The sequence below is a fragment of the Pseudochaenichthys georgianus genome, chromosome 5 (assembly GCF_902827115.2).
Source record: "Pseudochaenichthys georgianus chromosome 5, fPseGeo1.2, whole genome shotgun sequence".
Taxonomy (NCBI): Eukaryota; Metazoa; Chordata; class Actinopteri; order Perciformes; family Channichthyidae; genus Pseudochaenichthys; species Pseudochaenichthys georgianus.
The window spans coordinates 25,426,816-25,445,560 of record NC_047507.1 but is presented as its reverse complement, the minus strand read 5'-3'; the positions used below and the strand labels follow the sequence as shown (position 1 = coordinate 25,445,560).

The following is an 18,745-nucleotide window of genomic DNA, read 5'->3' as shown; positions in this document are numbered from 1 at the left end:
TAGAATATGTTTTGGTTCGTTTAAAAATAGCATACGTTAGTTGATTAAATGCATTTCGTGTAGAAGTTAGTCAGCTACTTGCATGCAAAAAGTACTGTACCAAACATGTGTGAAAGCATTTATTTGATATGTAAATTAAGCGTAGGCTATATGCAGATATGTGTAATGTGTAAACATAATTTACTTGTAAATGTAGGCTACTGTCACTGACCGGGTGATTAAGGTTATTTCTAAAATGATGCATTTATTAAAATGAAACCAACCAACATTTTGTAAGGATATCTCCAATCTGGATCAGTTTCGTCCTTATTCTGATGCAACAGGTTTGTTTCAGTGCCTATATTAAGCGCGTCTCCCTATCGGTCAGATAGTGATGCTGCTCAGGATAGGGTTGGGCTTTTGTGTCTTTGAGTTGATGGTGCTGAACTGATTAACCACATTATTCCTCAACATCTAACTGGAGGAATTAATGTCTGTAGCTAATATGGGTTCGTCTCCTTCACAAATGAAACTCAAAAATGTTTAACAGTCACAGTGTTAGCAATCCGTTTCAGGCTTTATCCCTTACTCTAAATAATGGGGTATTTAAAGATGAGGTTATGTGCTAAACCTGAAGAGATCTGAACAAGGGTTGTAACAATCAATTATTTTTCATTATTTTCACGATTAATCGACTAATCAGCAAATCATTTTTCAATTGTGGGAAAATTGGGAGAAATGTCCATTTATAGTTTCCCCAAATCCTAGTTGATGTCTTTAAATGTCTTTTTTTTTGGCAGTCCAAACCTCAAATATATTAAACTTAATATTTAAATCAGAAAAGCAGGAAATCTCTATCTGGGAGGTTTAAATAACCATGATTTACCATTCGGCATGAAAAGTAAATGTAATGATTGATTGATTATCAAACAAAGTTGGCAATCATTTGTCTGTCAATAGACGTTTTGATTGGTGGAATCATCTTTGCAGATCCAAACTGAAATAGTGCTAGACTTCACCTTTATCCTCCTTTCTGATTTCCCTGCACTACTGCTTTAGCTGTTGCCTTAAAGCTTTGTCCCCAAAATTGGATGAGATTTGGGGTAGATTCTGATGGATTTGAAAGCAGGAGGGAATGACTGAAAATTGAAGAGAGATTTAAAACTAATTTGGAACAAAACGTGACAAAAGCTTCATGCTGCCTTTTTTTAGTGACATGATTTCAACATTTCTTGTGTTGTGTTTTCAGCTTTTATTTCCTCTTCTTGTTTTGATTTAACCCCTTAGATGTCAGTTGATTTTGAGGAGAGTCGACTCTGAAGTTGAGGAGGACCACTTTGAACGCAACTTCACCATGGCGACAGGAGTAGCAGCCTGGCTGCCTTTTGCCAGGGCAGCAGCCATCGGATGGATGCCTGTTGCCAACTGCCCCATGCCTATTGCACCAAAGGAAAACCGTAAGAGAAAGGATGAGCTGATCGTACTTAATGTCAGCGGTCGTCGCTTTCAGACATGGAGAACCACTCTGGACCGCTTTCCTGACACCCTGCTAGGCAGCTCTGAAAAAGACTTCTTTTACAATGATGAAATCAAGGAGTACTTTTTTGACCGGGACCCTGATGCCTTCAGAAGCATCCTCAACTTCTACCGGACAGGGAAGCTCCACTACCCTCGCCAAGAGTGCATCTCAGCCTACGATGAGGAGTTGACTTTCTTCGGCATCATCCCTGAAATCATCGGCGACTGCTGTTATGAAGAGTATAAGGACAGAAAGAGGGAGAATTTAGAGAGGCTGCAAGATGATCAGGAGGAAAACAAGGACATGAAGTTGCCCAACATGAACTGCAGGGAGACAATGTGGCGAGCCTTTGAGAACCCGCACACCTCCACCATGGCCCTGGTCTTCTACTATGTCACTGGTTTCTTCATAGCCATCTCTGTCCTCACTAATGTGGTAGAAACGGTGCCCTGTGGTGTCACCGCCAACCAGAAAGACATGCCATGTGGTGAACGCTACACAGTGGCGTTCTTCTGCATGGACACCGCCTGCGTCATGATATTCACAGTGGAGTACCTGTTGCGCCTGTTTGCTGCTCCAAGCCGCTACCTTTTCATGCGCTCAGTGATGAGCATCATCGATGTGGTGGCCATTTTGCCATATTACATCGGCCTGGTAATGAGTAACAACGAAGACGTGAGCGGCGCCTTCGTGACGCTGCGCGTGTTTCGTGTGTTTCGTATCTTCAAGTTCTCTCGTCACTCGCAGGGCCTGCGGATCCTGGGTTATACACTCAAGAGTTGTGCTTCAGAGCTAGGCTTTCTCCTCTTCTCGCTCACCATGGCCATCATCATCTTCGCCACGGTCATGTTCTACGCAGAGAAGGGCTCCAGCTCCAGCAAGTTCACCAGCATCCCAGCTTCCTTCTGGTACACTATTGTGACAATGACTACACTGGGGTGAGTAAAAAACCCTTGCTGTCTTATTTCTACTTTGTTATGTTTCAATTGAAAGTTAAATATAAAATCAAAAGCAAACTTAAAGCAAATTCTTAATGGGGATGTACCTAGTGTGTGTGCGTAATGTGTCAATATGTGCCAGTCAGTGTATCAAGGGGCAACAAACCACCCACACCATGCAGCCAGTGTCCATCGCCCAAACCAGGGTGAGCGGAGTTCAGTCTCTTTCCTGCTGTACTGTATATTTGGTGATTGCAGAACTAAAGGGAATGTTTCTGAACATAATAATAAATGCACTATTTGCATTTGTGTGTATTTAAAAAAAAAGTATTAATTTATGAGAACTCATTGAATATAAAAAGAGCATTCAGACTAATGCTACAGCATTCTATAGCTTATTTGAGCTTACCAAATAAGGAGACTGAGGTTGAATAAATAAAATAAAGTTATGCTAAACATTTAAGAAATATATAAATTCCCTTTCAGTTTAAACCTAATCCAAGACACAGAGCATGGCTGTATACATATTACTAATCTTGTAAAACATTATGATAAACCAACACATCTTTTTACATTGTCCACTTACAGTATTTATACTTTATCAGTTAGATGGCACAACATATTATGTATTAATAAGAGTAGTTCAGTTTAATTGGTTTACAGAGAAAAACTTCAATTTTTGTACCGTATTTCTGTATGTGAAAATGCCTTACAATTAATTAAGAATACTGGACTGGCATTATGTGTTGTGTCAAGCTGCACATCAAAGTCACGTCAAAGTGTTGTGTTTAAAACCAACTGAAAAGTTAAGCATGGTTCTCCTAATCAGAAGAATACCTTAATTTGTCTCTCTGCAGCATAATGGCTTAAAAGGCTTGTTGACCTTCACTATGCTACAGTTGTGTGTGTGTGTGTGTGTGTGTGTGTGTGTGTGTGTGTGTGTGTGTGTGTGTGTGTGTGTGTGTGTGTGTGTGTGTGTGTGTGTGTGTGTGTGTGTGTGTGTGTGTGTGTGTGTGTGTGTGTGTGTGTGTGTGTGTGTGTGTGTGTGTGTGTGTGTGTGTGTGTGTGTGTGTGTGTGTGTGTGTGTGTGTGTGTGTGTGTGTGTGTGTGTGTGTGTGTGTGTGTGTGTGGTACGTGTTATAAGAGGAGCTTTTGTATTGTACGTACAAAAGGATAGAAATTCCAAGGTGAAAGCCTTGTGTAAATTGTGAACACTGAACAATGTGTTCAAGTGTGGAGCTATTATGTCCAACACACAATAGACGGCTGCACTGACCATCTATATACACTTCGGTCTGTAGTGATATTCATCACAGACCAAGGACAGTTGTTAACAATCAATGTTCAAAGCTTATGCAATCGTTGTGTGAGTACTCTAATTCAACATATATACAGCCTCTTAGGTCTGCATTCATTGAAAAATCTTATGTTAAGACTTAAAGTTGTCTTTTTGGACAAAAATCTGCTTATTGTATGCTTTCCAAACTGCATTATACATAATTTTTAGTGTCAGAGTGCTGCCAATAATCAAGAGGGAAAGCTTGAATTCTTACTGCAAGTAGCTGAGAGTGTTTAAGAGGGATATTTTAAATGGACTATTCATTACAAGCAAATCTCTGAGCTTTTGTACTGTACTGACAATCTAAATCTGACCTGCATAATAGCCAGCTGCGGCACCATGCACTGTAAACTCGTTTGATCAGAACAACCAAAATAAAGGGCTTTACCCCCCCACAAACTCAAAAAACAAACACTAGAGTCTTTGTTATGAAGAACTCAAACCCACGCAAGCAAAACAAAAGCAAGTAGGTGAAGATAAATTATATTTAATACTGGTGCTTAGCACAGTATGTTCTCCCCCACCTACTCTTTAGTTTGCAATAAGAGAGGCTAATCTGTGCATAATTACAACTGCAAGTGAACAGCCAGCAGTTTTCATGAGGCTCAGTCTGCCCTCCTGCTTGTTGCCTCCATGCTCAGGTGATGAAGTCACCAATAACCCATCTGTCGATGCATATAAAGAGCCACAGGGGAAATAAGTCTCTGCAGTCCCTACAGTATATAACATGTAGAACAACCCCAGTGATCCAAACCAGTATGTGCTTTATTATGACAAAAAAGGCAGGTTTTCATCAAATGTCATGATGATTTACACAATATTGTGGAATATGTTTTTGGTTTACTGAGAGTTTTAAGCGAATCCAGAGCATTGGGCAACAAACACACATATAGTACATGGACATCATTTTACTCTAAAACACTTTGCAATCTCCATCATTTATACCCCAGATGTACCAACATTAAAGGGTTAATCCACCAATTTTAGTACTGCACTTTAATACATTTGGTTGAGTTGAGTTCAACCTCAAAACATTAGATCCTACACTCGCATAATGCATTGTGTAAGCACAATTATGGCAGCCAACAACTCCATGCACATGCTTTTTCATACAATTATCTAAATGAGACTGTAAAACAATCTATTTGAATTCAGCTGAACACAAGGCTGCTTTTATTTTGAAGCTGTCACAAGAGAAAATAACATATTCTTGGCAAGACATGGGCATTTTGGTCATTTGACAGTGGATCAGGTTTAAATATAGCAAGGAGGAGCAGCCACAGTGAGCTGTTGGAGGAAGAGTTACAGGAGACAAGCTGCACACCTCCAACTCCTCAGCAAGGTATTTGGAGATGCCATCCCAATGAGGTAGTCCCTAATCTGCGCTAAAACCTGGCGTTTGACATAAGACTCACAAACAACTAAACAGTAATGAACAATGTAAAGGCCCAAAAATAAAGATGTATTTATTCCAAAAGCACATAATGAAAACATTTTATTTGAAAATAAATGTTGCAACAATGTGAACACTTCTGGCAGCTTACAGTCAAGCCTTACAGCGTTTTAATCAGATAAATATATCCATCCCAAAGAGCACATACACACATGTATATGCTGAACCGTTCACACATACAGCGACTTTGACCTGCCTCTCTGCATCCTCTCCGTGTCTGAGTGAGCCCAGACAGCGCAGCGCAGCGCAGCGCAGCAGTTGAAGGTAATGGGCTGGAGCTGAGGGAGAGGAGGGGGGGGGGGGGGGGAAAGGGACTGACTGGCTGTATAATCAGATGCTTTTTACCATCCAGGAACATAGGTGTTAAATCAACCTCAGGTGGCTGATAAAAGGATCTGGATTGAATCCCAGCAAGGTGCACTCGCCGCGGCTGCCTGCCGGTATCACTGCTGTTGAAGCAGATCTGATACGTGGTCATAGGAATCAGTGGGACAGAACCAGACAGATTGATGAGGAAGGAGAAAGTCCTTTCTTTCTCTCCTTACCTTTCTTGCTCTGCTCCCTTCCTCCCCTCGTCCCCCTGAGTATCCCAGAGGAGTATCTATTTTAGGAGCAGGCTCTGTGTGCGAAAGGAAGTTATCTGTTTTAACTATAATCTAACAGGCACAATGGAAGATAATGGCAGTTTTGTTTTACCTGCATGGGAAGCAACGGTTCGTCACTGGCTCTCCCAAGAATCCCACGCCTCCAAAAAACCATTATGAACCCAATAATGAGAGATATATTAATGAGGTGTGCATTGAAATCTGACTCTGGTGTTATAATTAGAGTGATTCTCCCAGTTGTAGAGTCCTGGTCCTGGACGGAGGCGTGTTCTGTAGCAGAAAGTGAGAGAAAATGTTGTTATGCATGTAGGTCATGTTCCCATCCCTGCCTTAATCAGTGGCTATATATAATCTGCTTCTTTCTTCAGAGAGACTTTTAGCTCGCTCCCCTCCGCGTTCTCTGATCTCCATTAGACAGTGTGGACTGGGCCTAGGGGCCAAAGGCAGGAAGAGGGAGGTCAGAGGAGTCGGGCCTCAGGTTCACATAAACTCTGTAATGCAGGGTTGGTCGCACCGAGAAGGAAGTGGTGAGAAAAGGCCAAACTAAACTTTCTTTGACTCTTTCTCCAGTATTGTTACAGTGTCAACATTCATTGAGTACACTACTGTATGCACAGGCTGCACGTAATGATTGTTTTAACAATCCATTCATCTAGGGAGATTGTTTTTGTGAATCAATTAAGCACATTTTATACTTCCTTTGTCTTTGCTGCCACACGGATCTGCATCATCTAAATTCTGTCATCTGCCCATGTTTGTTCGGGCCATATTCTGTATGGGTAAACAAGTCAACAAAAGAGAGAAACAATTGCGTCAAGTAACAAATGCCTAAAATTGTGTCTTACACTCATGTCTAACGCTCTTCTGACTAAGCAGCCTTTGTAATTATAGCCCACGTCCATCAAGGTCAAAAAGCAGGAGTAGTGAAATGTTGTCGGGGTAATTTGTATTGAGTTTTGAAAGGCACTGACATATGGTGTTATAGAGGTTTCTGTTCTGAAAATAATTGATATGTAATTCTAAAAGGCAAGTACAAAGAAATGTCATGTTACAAAATGGAAAAAAACACCCATCAGAAATTCCCAAGGTATTTTATCGAATTTTTAACAGACTTTAACCAAAACAATATTTCATTTCCATCAATATTACAAAAAAGTGACAAAATGCAGAATGTTTGGCTTGACTGATCGGTTGTTCAAAATTGACCTTTGAGCACAACAATTGTGCATTAACATGTCTATCCCGATGAAGACAGTAGCCACACAGACTGCTTTCACTGTGTGCATTTACATCGCTGTGTTTTAGTTTGAATCTTTTGGAAGCTGGCATCGTTCAACAACTACTCATTAGTTTGTTGTCGTTTCTTTGTCTTGATGTTTGTGTTGCTCATTAATATTTGAGTAAATAAGGTTAATTGTCAAACTTGACCACTGATCTTAATGGCAATGTGAAACTTCAATAAGAAAGTCTGAAGCAATGAGTTTGGTGCCAACAAAGGAAGCAATAATCTCCGGCCTGGTTCTGATGAAAGGTATTCTTAATGGCGTTCTTAGCTGGGCATCCGGCTTTGTGCAAAAATGATTAATTAACACTAGGTAGAACAAAGTGTCTTATGTTGGGAGTTAATCAAAAGTGTTTGAGTATTTTAGTTTGAAAAGTAGACATGTAATAACTTAAGTATCCTTTGTCTTCATTGACTTAAATGTGGTATCTCCTTGTGTGAAAACAACAGGATTGGTTTGAAGTTTACGTCTTCTTTGATTGATATGTAAATGACTTTCTGTGTTCCTAATGTTTGTTTGCTTGATGTGTCGTGCTAACTGTAAATAATGGATAAATGGCAACAGAAATGAAGAGTTTTGACAGCCATTAATTCTGGAATGATATACATTGTTTTGTTAATAATTCAGGAGCTTTGCGCCACCACTGGAATGTGGAGCTGCATAGTTTGAAAGTAGGAATGTTCTTTCACACGATTCATCAGAGGTTGCATATTGTGCTGTTTTTCTGTGCTTTCAGATAGAGTTAATGGGCTATTGTGTAGCCTTGCTAGTCCCGGGGGTCAAAACTAGTGCAGCTTGTAGGAAATTAGAAATATTCCTGCCTTATCGGGCCAAGTTCAATTTCCCAACTCAAGGCTCTTTAATAGAAACCTTTCTAATGATAGCTGTGGAATTTAATTTAGCTCCAACACAGGTCCATTTAACACCTAAACTCATTTAAAAAGAATGAAACGTGCAAAGGATATTGGGGTCTGGAAAGCTTCGACCTCTGTTCCTTCTTGCTATTTCTCACTCTCTGTGTGGTAACACGGCCATAGTTTTATCCCAGTGTCCCATGAGCTTTCTCTCACACACTGTCCTTAACAAAAAAACATTCGCATGCTGACCTTTAGTTGACGGCAGTGTACAAAAGAAATCGGCTGATAAGGCTGTAGCGCTGTTTTTTTACAGTAAGATGCGTTACTTCTGCCATTGACTTACCTTTTTTGGGGGGAGCAGCAGATCATGTGAACAAAAATGAACTGTTGAATCATCAAATCTTCTGCCTCTGTGTGAACCATGATATAGGCACAGAATAAGCAGTCACACTGACAGGGCACAGCTCGAAAGTGGCTCAAACACATCTCACAATACTCTGGCCTCAGTTCGGACTCTTAGGCTGCTATATTCTGGCAAGAGCAGTCTTCCTTAAATTACCACAAAATGGGTGTCATTCTGGTTTTATAGCAAGGGCAATTTGTCCCTGGTGTGCAATGGAGGATTTGAAACCTCACATATTTCATTAAAGCAATACAAATAGTCTGTCTCCTCTCCTTTAAGTTTGAGCATTCAGATCAAGTAATATGGCCACTTAATGATGGCAATAGCTATATTTACTCTCCTTTTTGCTCTACCAGAGTTTTTTTTCCTGAAAGTAGGGGCCTGATATCACTGGAAACAATGCTTATATGAACAGTGACACTGAACCATAATCGTAAAGTTGTGGGCCATAAAACTGAAAGAAAGAGCTGAAGAGGCTAAAAAAGTGTTCTTGAACTGAGGGAACTGTACAGTCGAACGTTAATTGGATTTAAGGGATTTGTATTAAACATTATACTGAGCCATGATCTAGTGTCTTGGTAGTTTAAAACTACTGTGGCATTTATCGACTTAATCATTAAATTGCAACTTCATTTGTACTCTAACTGATTTTCAGCCCCTTATAAAACTGTCGTTATAAATTACAAAGTTTTTAATAAATCTAATAAATTATTTCATGTTCACAACTTTCTGAGCAATCTGGCTTGAAAAGGCCGAACTGTTCCCTCTCGTTTTCTGCTGTCACTGGACTCCAATAAATTTGTTCTCACATCTATTGTCTTTCATCTCTTTATCTCTTTATACCTGTAATTATTTAGGACTTTCTTTTTGCCAGAATAATATAATGATTGTTTTTTCATTTTTCACAAGCGTTGATGAAACACAGCAGACTGTAAAATAACTGCCTGCAGCTTTAACCGCTACAGTACGCAATAAGGCAGTGGGACCTGTGCTTTGTTTCATTTTTTCAAAAGCCTATAATAAACCTGCTAAAGTATATTTTTTCCCCTTAACAAATCACTTAGTGGTTGTTTAAGTGTGATTCGGTTATGAAACAAATCTAAAAAGAGCAGCTGGAGTGTGTATTTGGTAGTGGATGCAAATATTTGTCACGAGAAACAAGAAGAGATTGACACAAATGTACACATAAAGCACCCTTTGAAACATGCTGCTGTTGAAGTTCTCTTGTATGGTGACATGAAGTAAAAGGTGATGATTGCATGTTGTAAAGATCTTGTCCATAAAAAGTCTCATGTTTTTTCTCACCCAAAGAGAAAGTAGTAACAGGCTGTTAGCGGAGTGGCCTTGGAGCGAGATGAGTGTGTGTGGGTGAGTTTGTGCTTGAATGAGGAAGGCCACAGTTGAAAAAGGGAGGAGTAGTGAAGACAGATTTTAAGATAACGGAGCAAGGCATAGAAGAAGAACATGTTTCAATATTTTAACAATGTCTTAGTGGGAGGAAACAGGCTGAGATAGAGGTGACTGAAGAAAGTCATGCGAGTAGAAGGCGTTAGGCAAAAAGGAAAAGGAAGTAAGTGAACGTCAAATCAAAAGAAAAGGAAGGCAGGAAGCCAAGGAGGAAGACAGAAGACGTGATGATATCTAATAGAGTTTCCAGCATGTTATCTCAAGATGTTTGTATTGGGGGACAAAGGAGAACCGTGAATGACACGGCATGCTCTGTACCCCGAATGAGAGGGTTATTTTTAGATACTTGGCCCTTATCTCACAACACAGCTGGCAGGGGTTTAGCTCAGAGAAAGGTAAAGAACATGTACTAATAACCTTCAACGTGCTGCGAAGGAGGACAGGGATGAGCGATGGAACTGTTACAGCTTCTTAAAGAACATTTGACCCTATAGTGAAAATGAAACTAAGTGCATAACACAGAGACAGAAACAAGGAAACTTTTGATTGTTCTGTTTTGTTACGACAAAACCATGCTTGTATAAAATAATATGTAAGTGAATGTTTCACTGCCTCTGTGTGTGTCCTATACAGTTCTCCCTTTAGGGTTGCATATACCTATGAATATGACATTATAAATAAAACCAGTCCATTATGTTCTCAAATGGAGCTCCAGGATATAGTCCTTTTTCACATTTAAATATCATATATATATTCATATGCAGCAAGAATTCCTGAGATATTATTAAAATATATAAAGTCTAGTATTTATTTGAATCAAGTTTTATATACCTCCCTTCACAATCACAACTGAAAGCGAATATGTTTTTAATTCAAACATTCACCAAGCAAGACAGGAGATTCATGATCATAATGAGCTTTCTGAATGGACAGCAAAAGTAATCAACATTTGTGGGTTTCATAATTGGGGCACACACGGTATTCATATTCAAAGGGTCTTTTACGTGTAAACTGTTCCCTAGTGACATACAACAGAATAAGAAGAATCGGAGGATGAAACCCTCTTTATTTTTGTCCCATATGTACATACACACAGTACAACACACAGTGAAATTGGACCTCTGCATTTGAACCCATGCTAGTACTCGCCCGGGGAGCGGTGGTGGGTGGTGGCAGTGACCAGGAGGTGAACTCCAGGTACCAAGTGTTAATTCTGCATTGGAATGGCATCACACAGCGATGTTTTGTGAAGTTCAGCGTAATTTAGGTGGTGTTTAGTCTGCTGCATGAAAGGGTCAGAGCCACACAAACAGTTATAAGAACAGTTTCAATTATGTTGGAGTTTTGACCGTTAAAATGAACTTACTTTTCCATGCTTTCTTGTAAGTAGGTGAAGTTAGGCCAGAAATCCCTACTCTGTGTAGATTCATTTAAAATTTGGTAATCTGAAAATGTCGATATAGAAAGGAATCAGCAGCAATGGTCGATCATTAGACTAGAACATGTCTGGCTTGAGTCACTAATTCACTTAGTACATGTCCTGTAAAAACTCATACAAATCAAGGCTTCTAAAGATAAATGAAGAAAATAATTATTCTTAGCTTACAGGTAGCAACAATAGTTATCTGTTATCTTACTGTTGGGAAAATACTGAATGTACCAATATCAGAGTAGCACATGATAACAAAGGCCCTACATAACTGTGTACATAACAGGATGTTTGATTACCTAGAAGAGTGTCAGGACACACTGTTTTAGCCATATGATAGCTCCACCTAACAAAAATATAAATGCAACACTTTTGTTTTTGCTCCCATTTTTCATGAGATGAACTCAAAGATCGAGTTCATCTCATGATGAACACGGTATCTCTAGCATTCACAATGCCATCAATAAAATGCACCTGTGTTCGTCGTCCATACCATAACCCCACCACCACCACCATGGGCCACTCGATTCACAACATTGACATCAGAAAACCGCTCACCCACACGACGCCACACACGCTGTCTGCCATCTGCCCTGAACAGTGAAAACCGGGATTCAGCATGCAGATGAGCTTCCCTGAGACCGTTTCTGACAGTTTGTGCAGAAATTCTTTGGTTATGCAAACCGATTGTTGCACCAGCTGTCTGAGTGGCTGGTCTCAGACGATCTTGGAGGTGAACATGCTGGATGTGGAGGTCCTGGGCTGGTGTGGTTACACGTGGTATGCGGTTGTGAGGCCGGTTGAATGTACTGCCAAATTCTCTGAAACGCCTTTGGAGACGGCTTATGGTAGAGAAATTAACATTCAATTCACGGGCAACAGCTCTGGTGGACATTCCTGCTGTCAGCATGCCAATTGCACGCTCCCTCAAAACTTGCGACATCTGTGGCATTGTGCTGTGTGATCAAACTGAACATTTTTAGAGTGGCCTTTTATTGTGGCCAGCCTAAGGCACACCTGTGCAATAATCATGCTGTCTAATCAGCATCTTGATATGCCACACCTGTGAGGTGGGATGGATTATCTCGGCAAAGGAGAAGTGCTCACTGTCACAGATCTTTTCAGATTTGTGAACAATATTTGATAGAAATGGTTATTTTGTGTATATAGAAAATGTTTTAGATCTTTGAGTTCATCTCATGAAAAATGGGAGCAAAAACAAAAGTGTTGCATTTATATTTTTGTTCAGTGTATGTGACAACGATTAACATGATGATTCAGCCTCTATGGAGATAGGCATATGACAAGCATGATCATTTCTGACGCGGGCCTTAGCTAATCTGAACTAAGGCCAGAATACTGCTTTGAACCGGTATACGTGTATCTTGTGACTGAATAACACCCTGTCTTGTATATAAGGCATGGGAAGGACACTGTTAGGGGAACTAGTTGTCCCATATGCTCTGTATATGTGATGACTACTTCCATTCTTCCAAGGATAATAAATACATGTAGTGGTAGTAGTATTCGTTTATTAGTCCCCGAGGGGAAAATGGGTTGCAGCACATCACAGAGGCATTTAAAAAGTTAAGACAATACATCACTAACAACAACATAGACACAGATAAAAACAAACAGACATAAGAAAACCAGATATCGGCAGACATGGCAAGGGGCCTATAGGCCCTCATTTGCGAAATAGGGGGGACAGGGCGTCCTAGCCATAATTTATTCAGGAGTTTGATGGCTTGTGGGACGAAAGACAGCCTAGATCTGTTCTTTTTTAAATAAGGGGCACGATATCTCCGCCCGGATGGCAACAGTGTATCCTGATATTGAAGCTTAAGCAGGGTGACGAGTGATATTTTTCTAAAACTTACCCAAGGAAACTGATGTTAAATGCTTAAGGAACTATATAATATATATCTGATGACAGGTGGTAGAGCAGCAGTATATGTATGCCCTAAGTGCGGCAAAGTGACTGCTCTTGTCCAACAAACAACTCACCTAGTGCGAGAAAACATTGTGTAATGTGTGAACTCAATATGACACCTTGAACAGTTTGAACGCTTAAAGTGACAGCTTATCGTATTAAAAAACCTAATTGGCTATAGCATAGTGTGTATACTCTTTAATGAATCTAATAATGAATATGACATCTTGCATCTTGTTTAAACACTCAGAAGCTGAACTGTCTGTGGCACTATGCTGATGTAACAATTAACGTCATAACTGTTTTGTATAATACACAAGCTGCTGTCATTTATTGTTGCCATTAAAGCCACGGCTGTCTGTCTGTCTGTCTGACCTGAATCTGATTTGTGTTGCCTCCAGCTGTGCTCTGTGAAAAAAAGAAATGAAGTGCAACCAAATTGGAGTGAACAATGATGCTGCTTTTCAACATGAAAAGCAGAGACAAGTCGAAAGGTACTGAAGAATGGAACAGATGTGTCTCTTGATGTGTCACTGCTGAAAGTGATGGTTGCAAAACACTACATGTGCCATCCGACCTCTGCAGCTCATCCAGAATGCAGCTGCTCGCCTGGTCTTCAACCTTCCTAAATCCTCCCACACCACGCCGCTCCTCCGCTCCCTTCACTGGCTTCCGATAACTGCTAGAATCCACTTCAAGACACTGGTACTTGCGTACCATGCTGCGAATGGATCTGGTCCTTCCTACATCCAGGACATGGTTAAACCGTACACCCCAGCGCGTGCACTACGCTCTGCATCAGCCAAACGGCTCGCTGCACCCTCACTGCGAGGGGGACCCAAGTTCCCATCAGCAAAAACACGTGGGTTTGCTATCCTAGCTCCAAAATGGTGGAATGAGCTCCCCATTGACATCAGGACAGCAGATAGCTTACACACCTTCCTGCGCAGACTGAAAACTCATCTCTTTCGACTCCACTTCGAGCGATAGAACTATTAACAGAGCACTTCTATACTAATAAAGGACTGGCTTATCTAAAGCCAGTTGAGTAGCACTTGAAATGTTTTTGCTCTATGAAACCTGATGTACTTATATGATTCTGTTTTCTTCAAGTTTGTATTTTGTTGGTCGAACGCACTTATTGTAAGTCGCTTTGGATAAAAGCGTCAGCTTTGCAATAAGACATGCAAAAGACACAATGCACCCAGGTGTGAAGGCCAAACAAAGAAAAAGGCAAAATAAAGAAAAAGGCATTTAAAAGAAAACATCACTGTTTCTGTAATATCATAATTGGCAATCATATTTTTATTTTTATTTAGGATCTCATTTACTTTACTTTGAACTGAGCTGAGCTGTATCTTCTTACAGCAGGAAACCACTTTTGGAGACATGGGGATAAAAAAATCATAACCCTTTCAAAAAAGGAAAACCAGTTTACAGCAACCTTAACCTTTTATGGCTTGGTTATTCAAACAAGACTATACTGTACATAGACCTATGTTTTTTAACTATTCATTAATGCAAACAGTCAATGGTTATATACAGTGGCATTTTTATATGTACAAAAGTGGTGGGGCACAACAAAATTAGATGTCTATATATAAGCTTCTGCAGTGCGGTTCATGGCTGGCACTGACTCTTCAGGTTTACAAATATTATATTTTGACCTAAATCAAAATATTATTTTCAAAAGCTTTTTTTGTCTGATGCTTCGATTAATTTTAAACAGACAGTTCAACAAAAGGATACCCATAAAATGTAACTTTATCATTTAAATATTGAATTGTTCTCTCTTAGTAAGATCCCATTTTCAATAAAATGGCGGTCTTCCCTTGACTTGAAGATGATCCTCTGATCCTTCTGGACAAAAAGTCCTCCTTATCTTCTTGTAGTTTAAAAGTCTATCATAAATCTAATCGATAGATTTATGATTTGAAAATTATAAAAGTAGGGTAGCCATGTGGATATTATCCGGCTGAACAAAACGTACATTTATCTAACAGGTACGTTTCCCACAGATCTTATTTTGAGCTATTTTCTAAAATCCTATGGAGAAATCTCATTGCTTTTTTGTGGAGGGAACCCATGCGCAGCTTACTTCCGGGTTTTAGGACGCGTCTCTCGTCTCCTCTTCACACACACCACACTTTTCACGGCACACTTACTTACAGCCAATCAGCTCTGAATTATGTGAGATGACGTATGGTGGGGATGGCAGCTCTATGCCCCTATGGTCATTATTTTTTGTCACACACATTAAATAGGACAATACTCTGAGCATGCGCAGTGTAGTTTTTATAGTCACCGTTCACTTAGACAGGGAGAGGGAGGGGCAGGATCGGGTGTTGTCCCACATGGCTCAATAGGCACACACTGTAGACACTAATTAGAAGAACACAGACTAAAACAGCAATGTACAGACTAATCAGATGATTAAACATGATCTTAATATATATTTTATACTTTTTTGCATTTTTTTGTAATCATTATTTTGAATACTTTCTGCTGACACTAGGTGGGGCTGTGCTCCATTACATTTAGCTGACGCTTTTATCCAAAGCGACTTACAATAAGTGCGTTCGACCAACAAAATACAAACTTGAAGAAAACAGAATCATATAAGTACATCAGGCTTCATAGAGCAAAAAAATGTCAAGTGCTACTCAACTGGCTTTAGATAAGCCAGCCCTTTATTAGTATATAAGTGCTTTGTTAATAGTTCTATCGCTCGAAGTGGAGTCGAAAGAGATGAGTTTTCAGTCTGCGCCGGAAGGTGTGTAAGCCATCTGCTGTCCTGATGTCAATGGGGAGCTCATTCCACCATTTTGGAGCCAGGATAGCAAACCCACGTGTTTTTGCTGATGGGAACTTGGGTCCCCTAGCAGCGATGGTGCAGCGAGCCGTTTGGTTGATGCAGAGTGGAGGGCACGTGCTGGGGTGTACGGTTTAACCATGTCCTGGATGTAGGAAGGGCCAGATCCATTCGCAGCATGGTACGCAAGTACCATTGTCTTGAAGTGGATTCTAGCAGTTATCGGAAGCCAGTGAAGGCAGCGGAGGAGCGGCGTGGTGTGGGAGAATTTAGGAAGGTTGAAGACCAGGCGAGCAGCTGCATTCTGGATGAGCTGCAGAGGTCGGATGGCACATGCAGGTAGACCAGCCAGGAGGGAGTTGCAGTAGTCTAGGCGTGAGATGACGAGAGCCTGGACCAGAACCTGCGTCGCTTTCTGGGTCAGCTGGGAACGCATCCTCCTGATGTTGTAAAGCGTGTATCTGCAGCAGCGGGTTGTAGCAGCGATGTTTGCAGTGAAGGACAGGTTGTTATCTAGGGTCACACCCAGATTCCTTGCAGTCTGAGTCGGGGAAACAACAGAGGTGCCAATGTTGATTGTTAGGTCAAGAGTGGGACAATCTTTTCCCGGAAGGAAAAGCAGTTCAGTCTTGTCAAGGTTGAGCTTGAGGTGATGATCAGACATCCACTGAGAGATGTCAGCTAGACAAGCAGAGATGCGTGCGACGACCTGGGTCTCTGAGCGGGGAAAGGACAGAATTAATTGGGTGTCGTCAGCGTAGCAGTGGTATGAAAAACCATGCGGGCTAATGACTGATCTGAGCAAGTTTGTGTAAAAGAAGAATAGGAGGGGACCAAGAACAGAGCCCTGAGGGACCCCTGTAGTTAATTGACAAGGGTCGGACTCGGACCCTCTCCAAGTAACCCTGTAGGTGCGGTCTTTGAGGTATGAGGTGAGGAGGGAAAGTGCAGAGCCTGAAACTCCAAGTTCTTGGAGAGTGCAAAGGAGGATCTGATGATTCACCGTGTCGAATGCAGCAGACAGGTCCAAAAGGATGATGACAGAGGAGAGGGAGGCTGCTTTAGCAGTGTGCAGTTACTCAGTGACAGCAAGGAGGGCAGTTTCTGTGGAGTGACCTGCCTTGAAACCAGACTGGTGCGGATCCAGAAGGTTGTTCTGATGGAGATAGCAGGAGAGTTGTCTGAAGACAGCGCGTTCAAGTGTTTTAGACAGGAACGGGAGGAGAGAGACAGGCCTGTAGTTTATAACATCTGACGGGTTGAGAGTGGGTTTCTTTAGGAGAGGGTTTACTCTTGCCTCCTTGAGACCGTTTGGAAAGTGACCAGAAGTTAGATAAGTGTTGATGAAATGGGTGAGAAACGGTAGAATATCAGGAGCGATAGTCTGAAGGAGGTTTGAGGGGATAGGGTCCAGAGGACAGGTGGTAGGGCGGGCAGAGGTAATGAGGGTAAGAACCTCACTTGGAGAGAGAGGGGAAAAGGAGGTCAGTGTGTGGGTGAAAGGAGGGTCTGGTGACCCAGCGGTGAGTAGAGGTGAGTCAGAAAAAGAAGAGCGAATATCATCAACCTTTTTTTCAAAGTGGTTAACAAAGTCGCTTGACAGAAGGAAGGAGGGGGAAGGGGCTTTGGGGGGGTCCAGGAGGGAGGAGAAGATGGAAAATAGTTTTTTGGGATTGGAATAGGAAGATTGGATCTTATCTTGAAAGAAAGTGCTTTTTGCCTGAGAGATCGAAGCAGAGAAAGAGGAGAGGAGAGCCTGATAGGTTAGGACAGGGGTGGGGAACCTTTTTCCTCTCAAGGGCCATTTCAATGTTTTCAACATCCTCCGAGGGCCGTACAACTTATTGACCTCTGCTTAAAAATACTAAAATCACAGCCCACTCATTTCACCTTTCTTTCATGCTGTGCAAAGAAAAAGCAACCTCTGAATCCAGCTATCTTGCCATGACTCGTGCATGCACGTGCACGGTGTGGCATGACCACCAACACAGAAAGATATGGACACAAGATGTGTGCAAATGTATTTAGACTCCTATCCATGTGAACATGATTTAAGGGGGGGGACCTAACCTCCTCTAGGGAAGATTTTTTTTTAAATGTTGAAGTTAAAAGCATCAATCTGGTGCACTTTGAGAGCAACATTAGGAGCTCTATGGATACATCTCTCAGCACCCAGATGAAACAGAACTGTAAACAGATTTATTTTTCTTTCTGGATATTTTAAAAATCACTCTCCTTCAAATTGTATTCTTGTTTATTAATAACAACTTTTTTTTACTGTCATATAGTATTTTATACCCGTTTACTTTATTATCTTATTTTTTTATAACTATAATGAGCATATAAAGATGTTCCTTTACCTCACTGGTTGTAGAAAAAGCTTCTTGTACTCGTTAGCATAGCTAGCTAACCAGATGCTAATATCAACAAAGTTATTGACTGTATGATCAGTGTGACAGATGAGCAGATCGCCACCGGGCTTTCAACTAAAGACACAGCCACGCAAAAACTACAGCATGTGTACGGCTCCTTATGGTTACTGCAATTTTTGGAAGTGCCGGAGCGGAGTGGCGTTCTGGTGCTCTCCGTCAGAACTGCACCCCTGTCAGACGGGATATATACCACGTGATGACACGTTAGGCTTGTGTTGTGTTCAAGGACCCTGACCTTGGCCAGGAAAAACAGGCACTCGCTTGTTTAATTATTTTGCGGTGTTTATAAATTACCTCGAGGGCCGTACCAAATGGTCTCCCGGGCCGTATACGGCCCGGAGGCCGGAGGTTCCCCA

The 18,745-nt window shown here is 41.2% G+C and overlaps 1 protein-coding gene across 1 annotated transcript in view; it reads left to right on the top strand.

The window, feature by feature from the left end:
• The first annotated feature begins 1,333 nt into the window (after positions 1 to 1,333).
• The window catches only part of LOC117447086 (A-type voltage-gated potassium channel KCND3-like), a 111,125-nt gene continuing 93,713 nt past the window's right edge, over positions 1,334 to 18,745 (top strand). The window contains exon 1 of the mRNA XM_034083686.1: positions 1,334 to 2,436. Coding sequence (XP_033939577.1) covers positions 1,334 to 2,436 — 1,103 coding nt within the window. The remainder of the gene's footprint in view (positions 2,437 to 18,745) is intronic.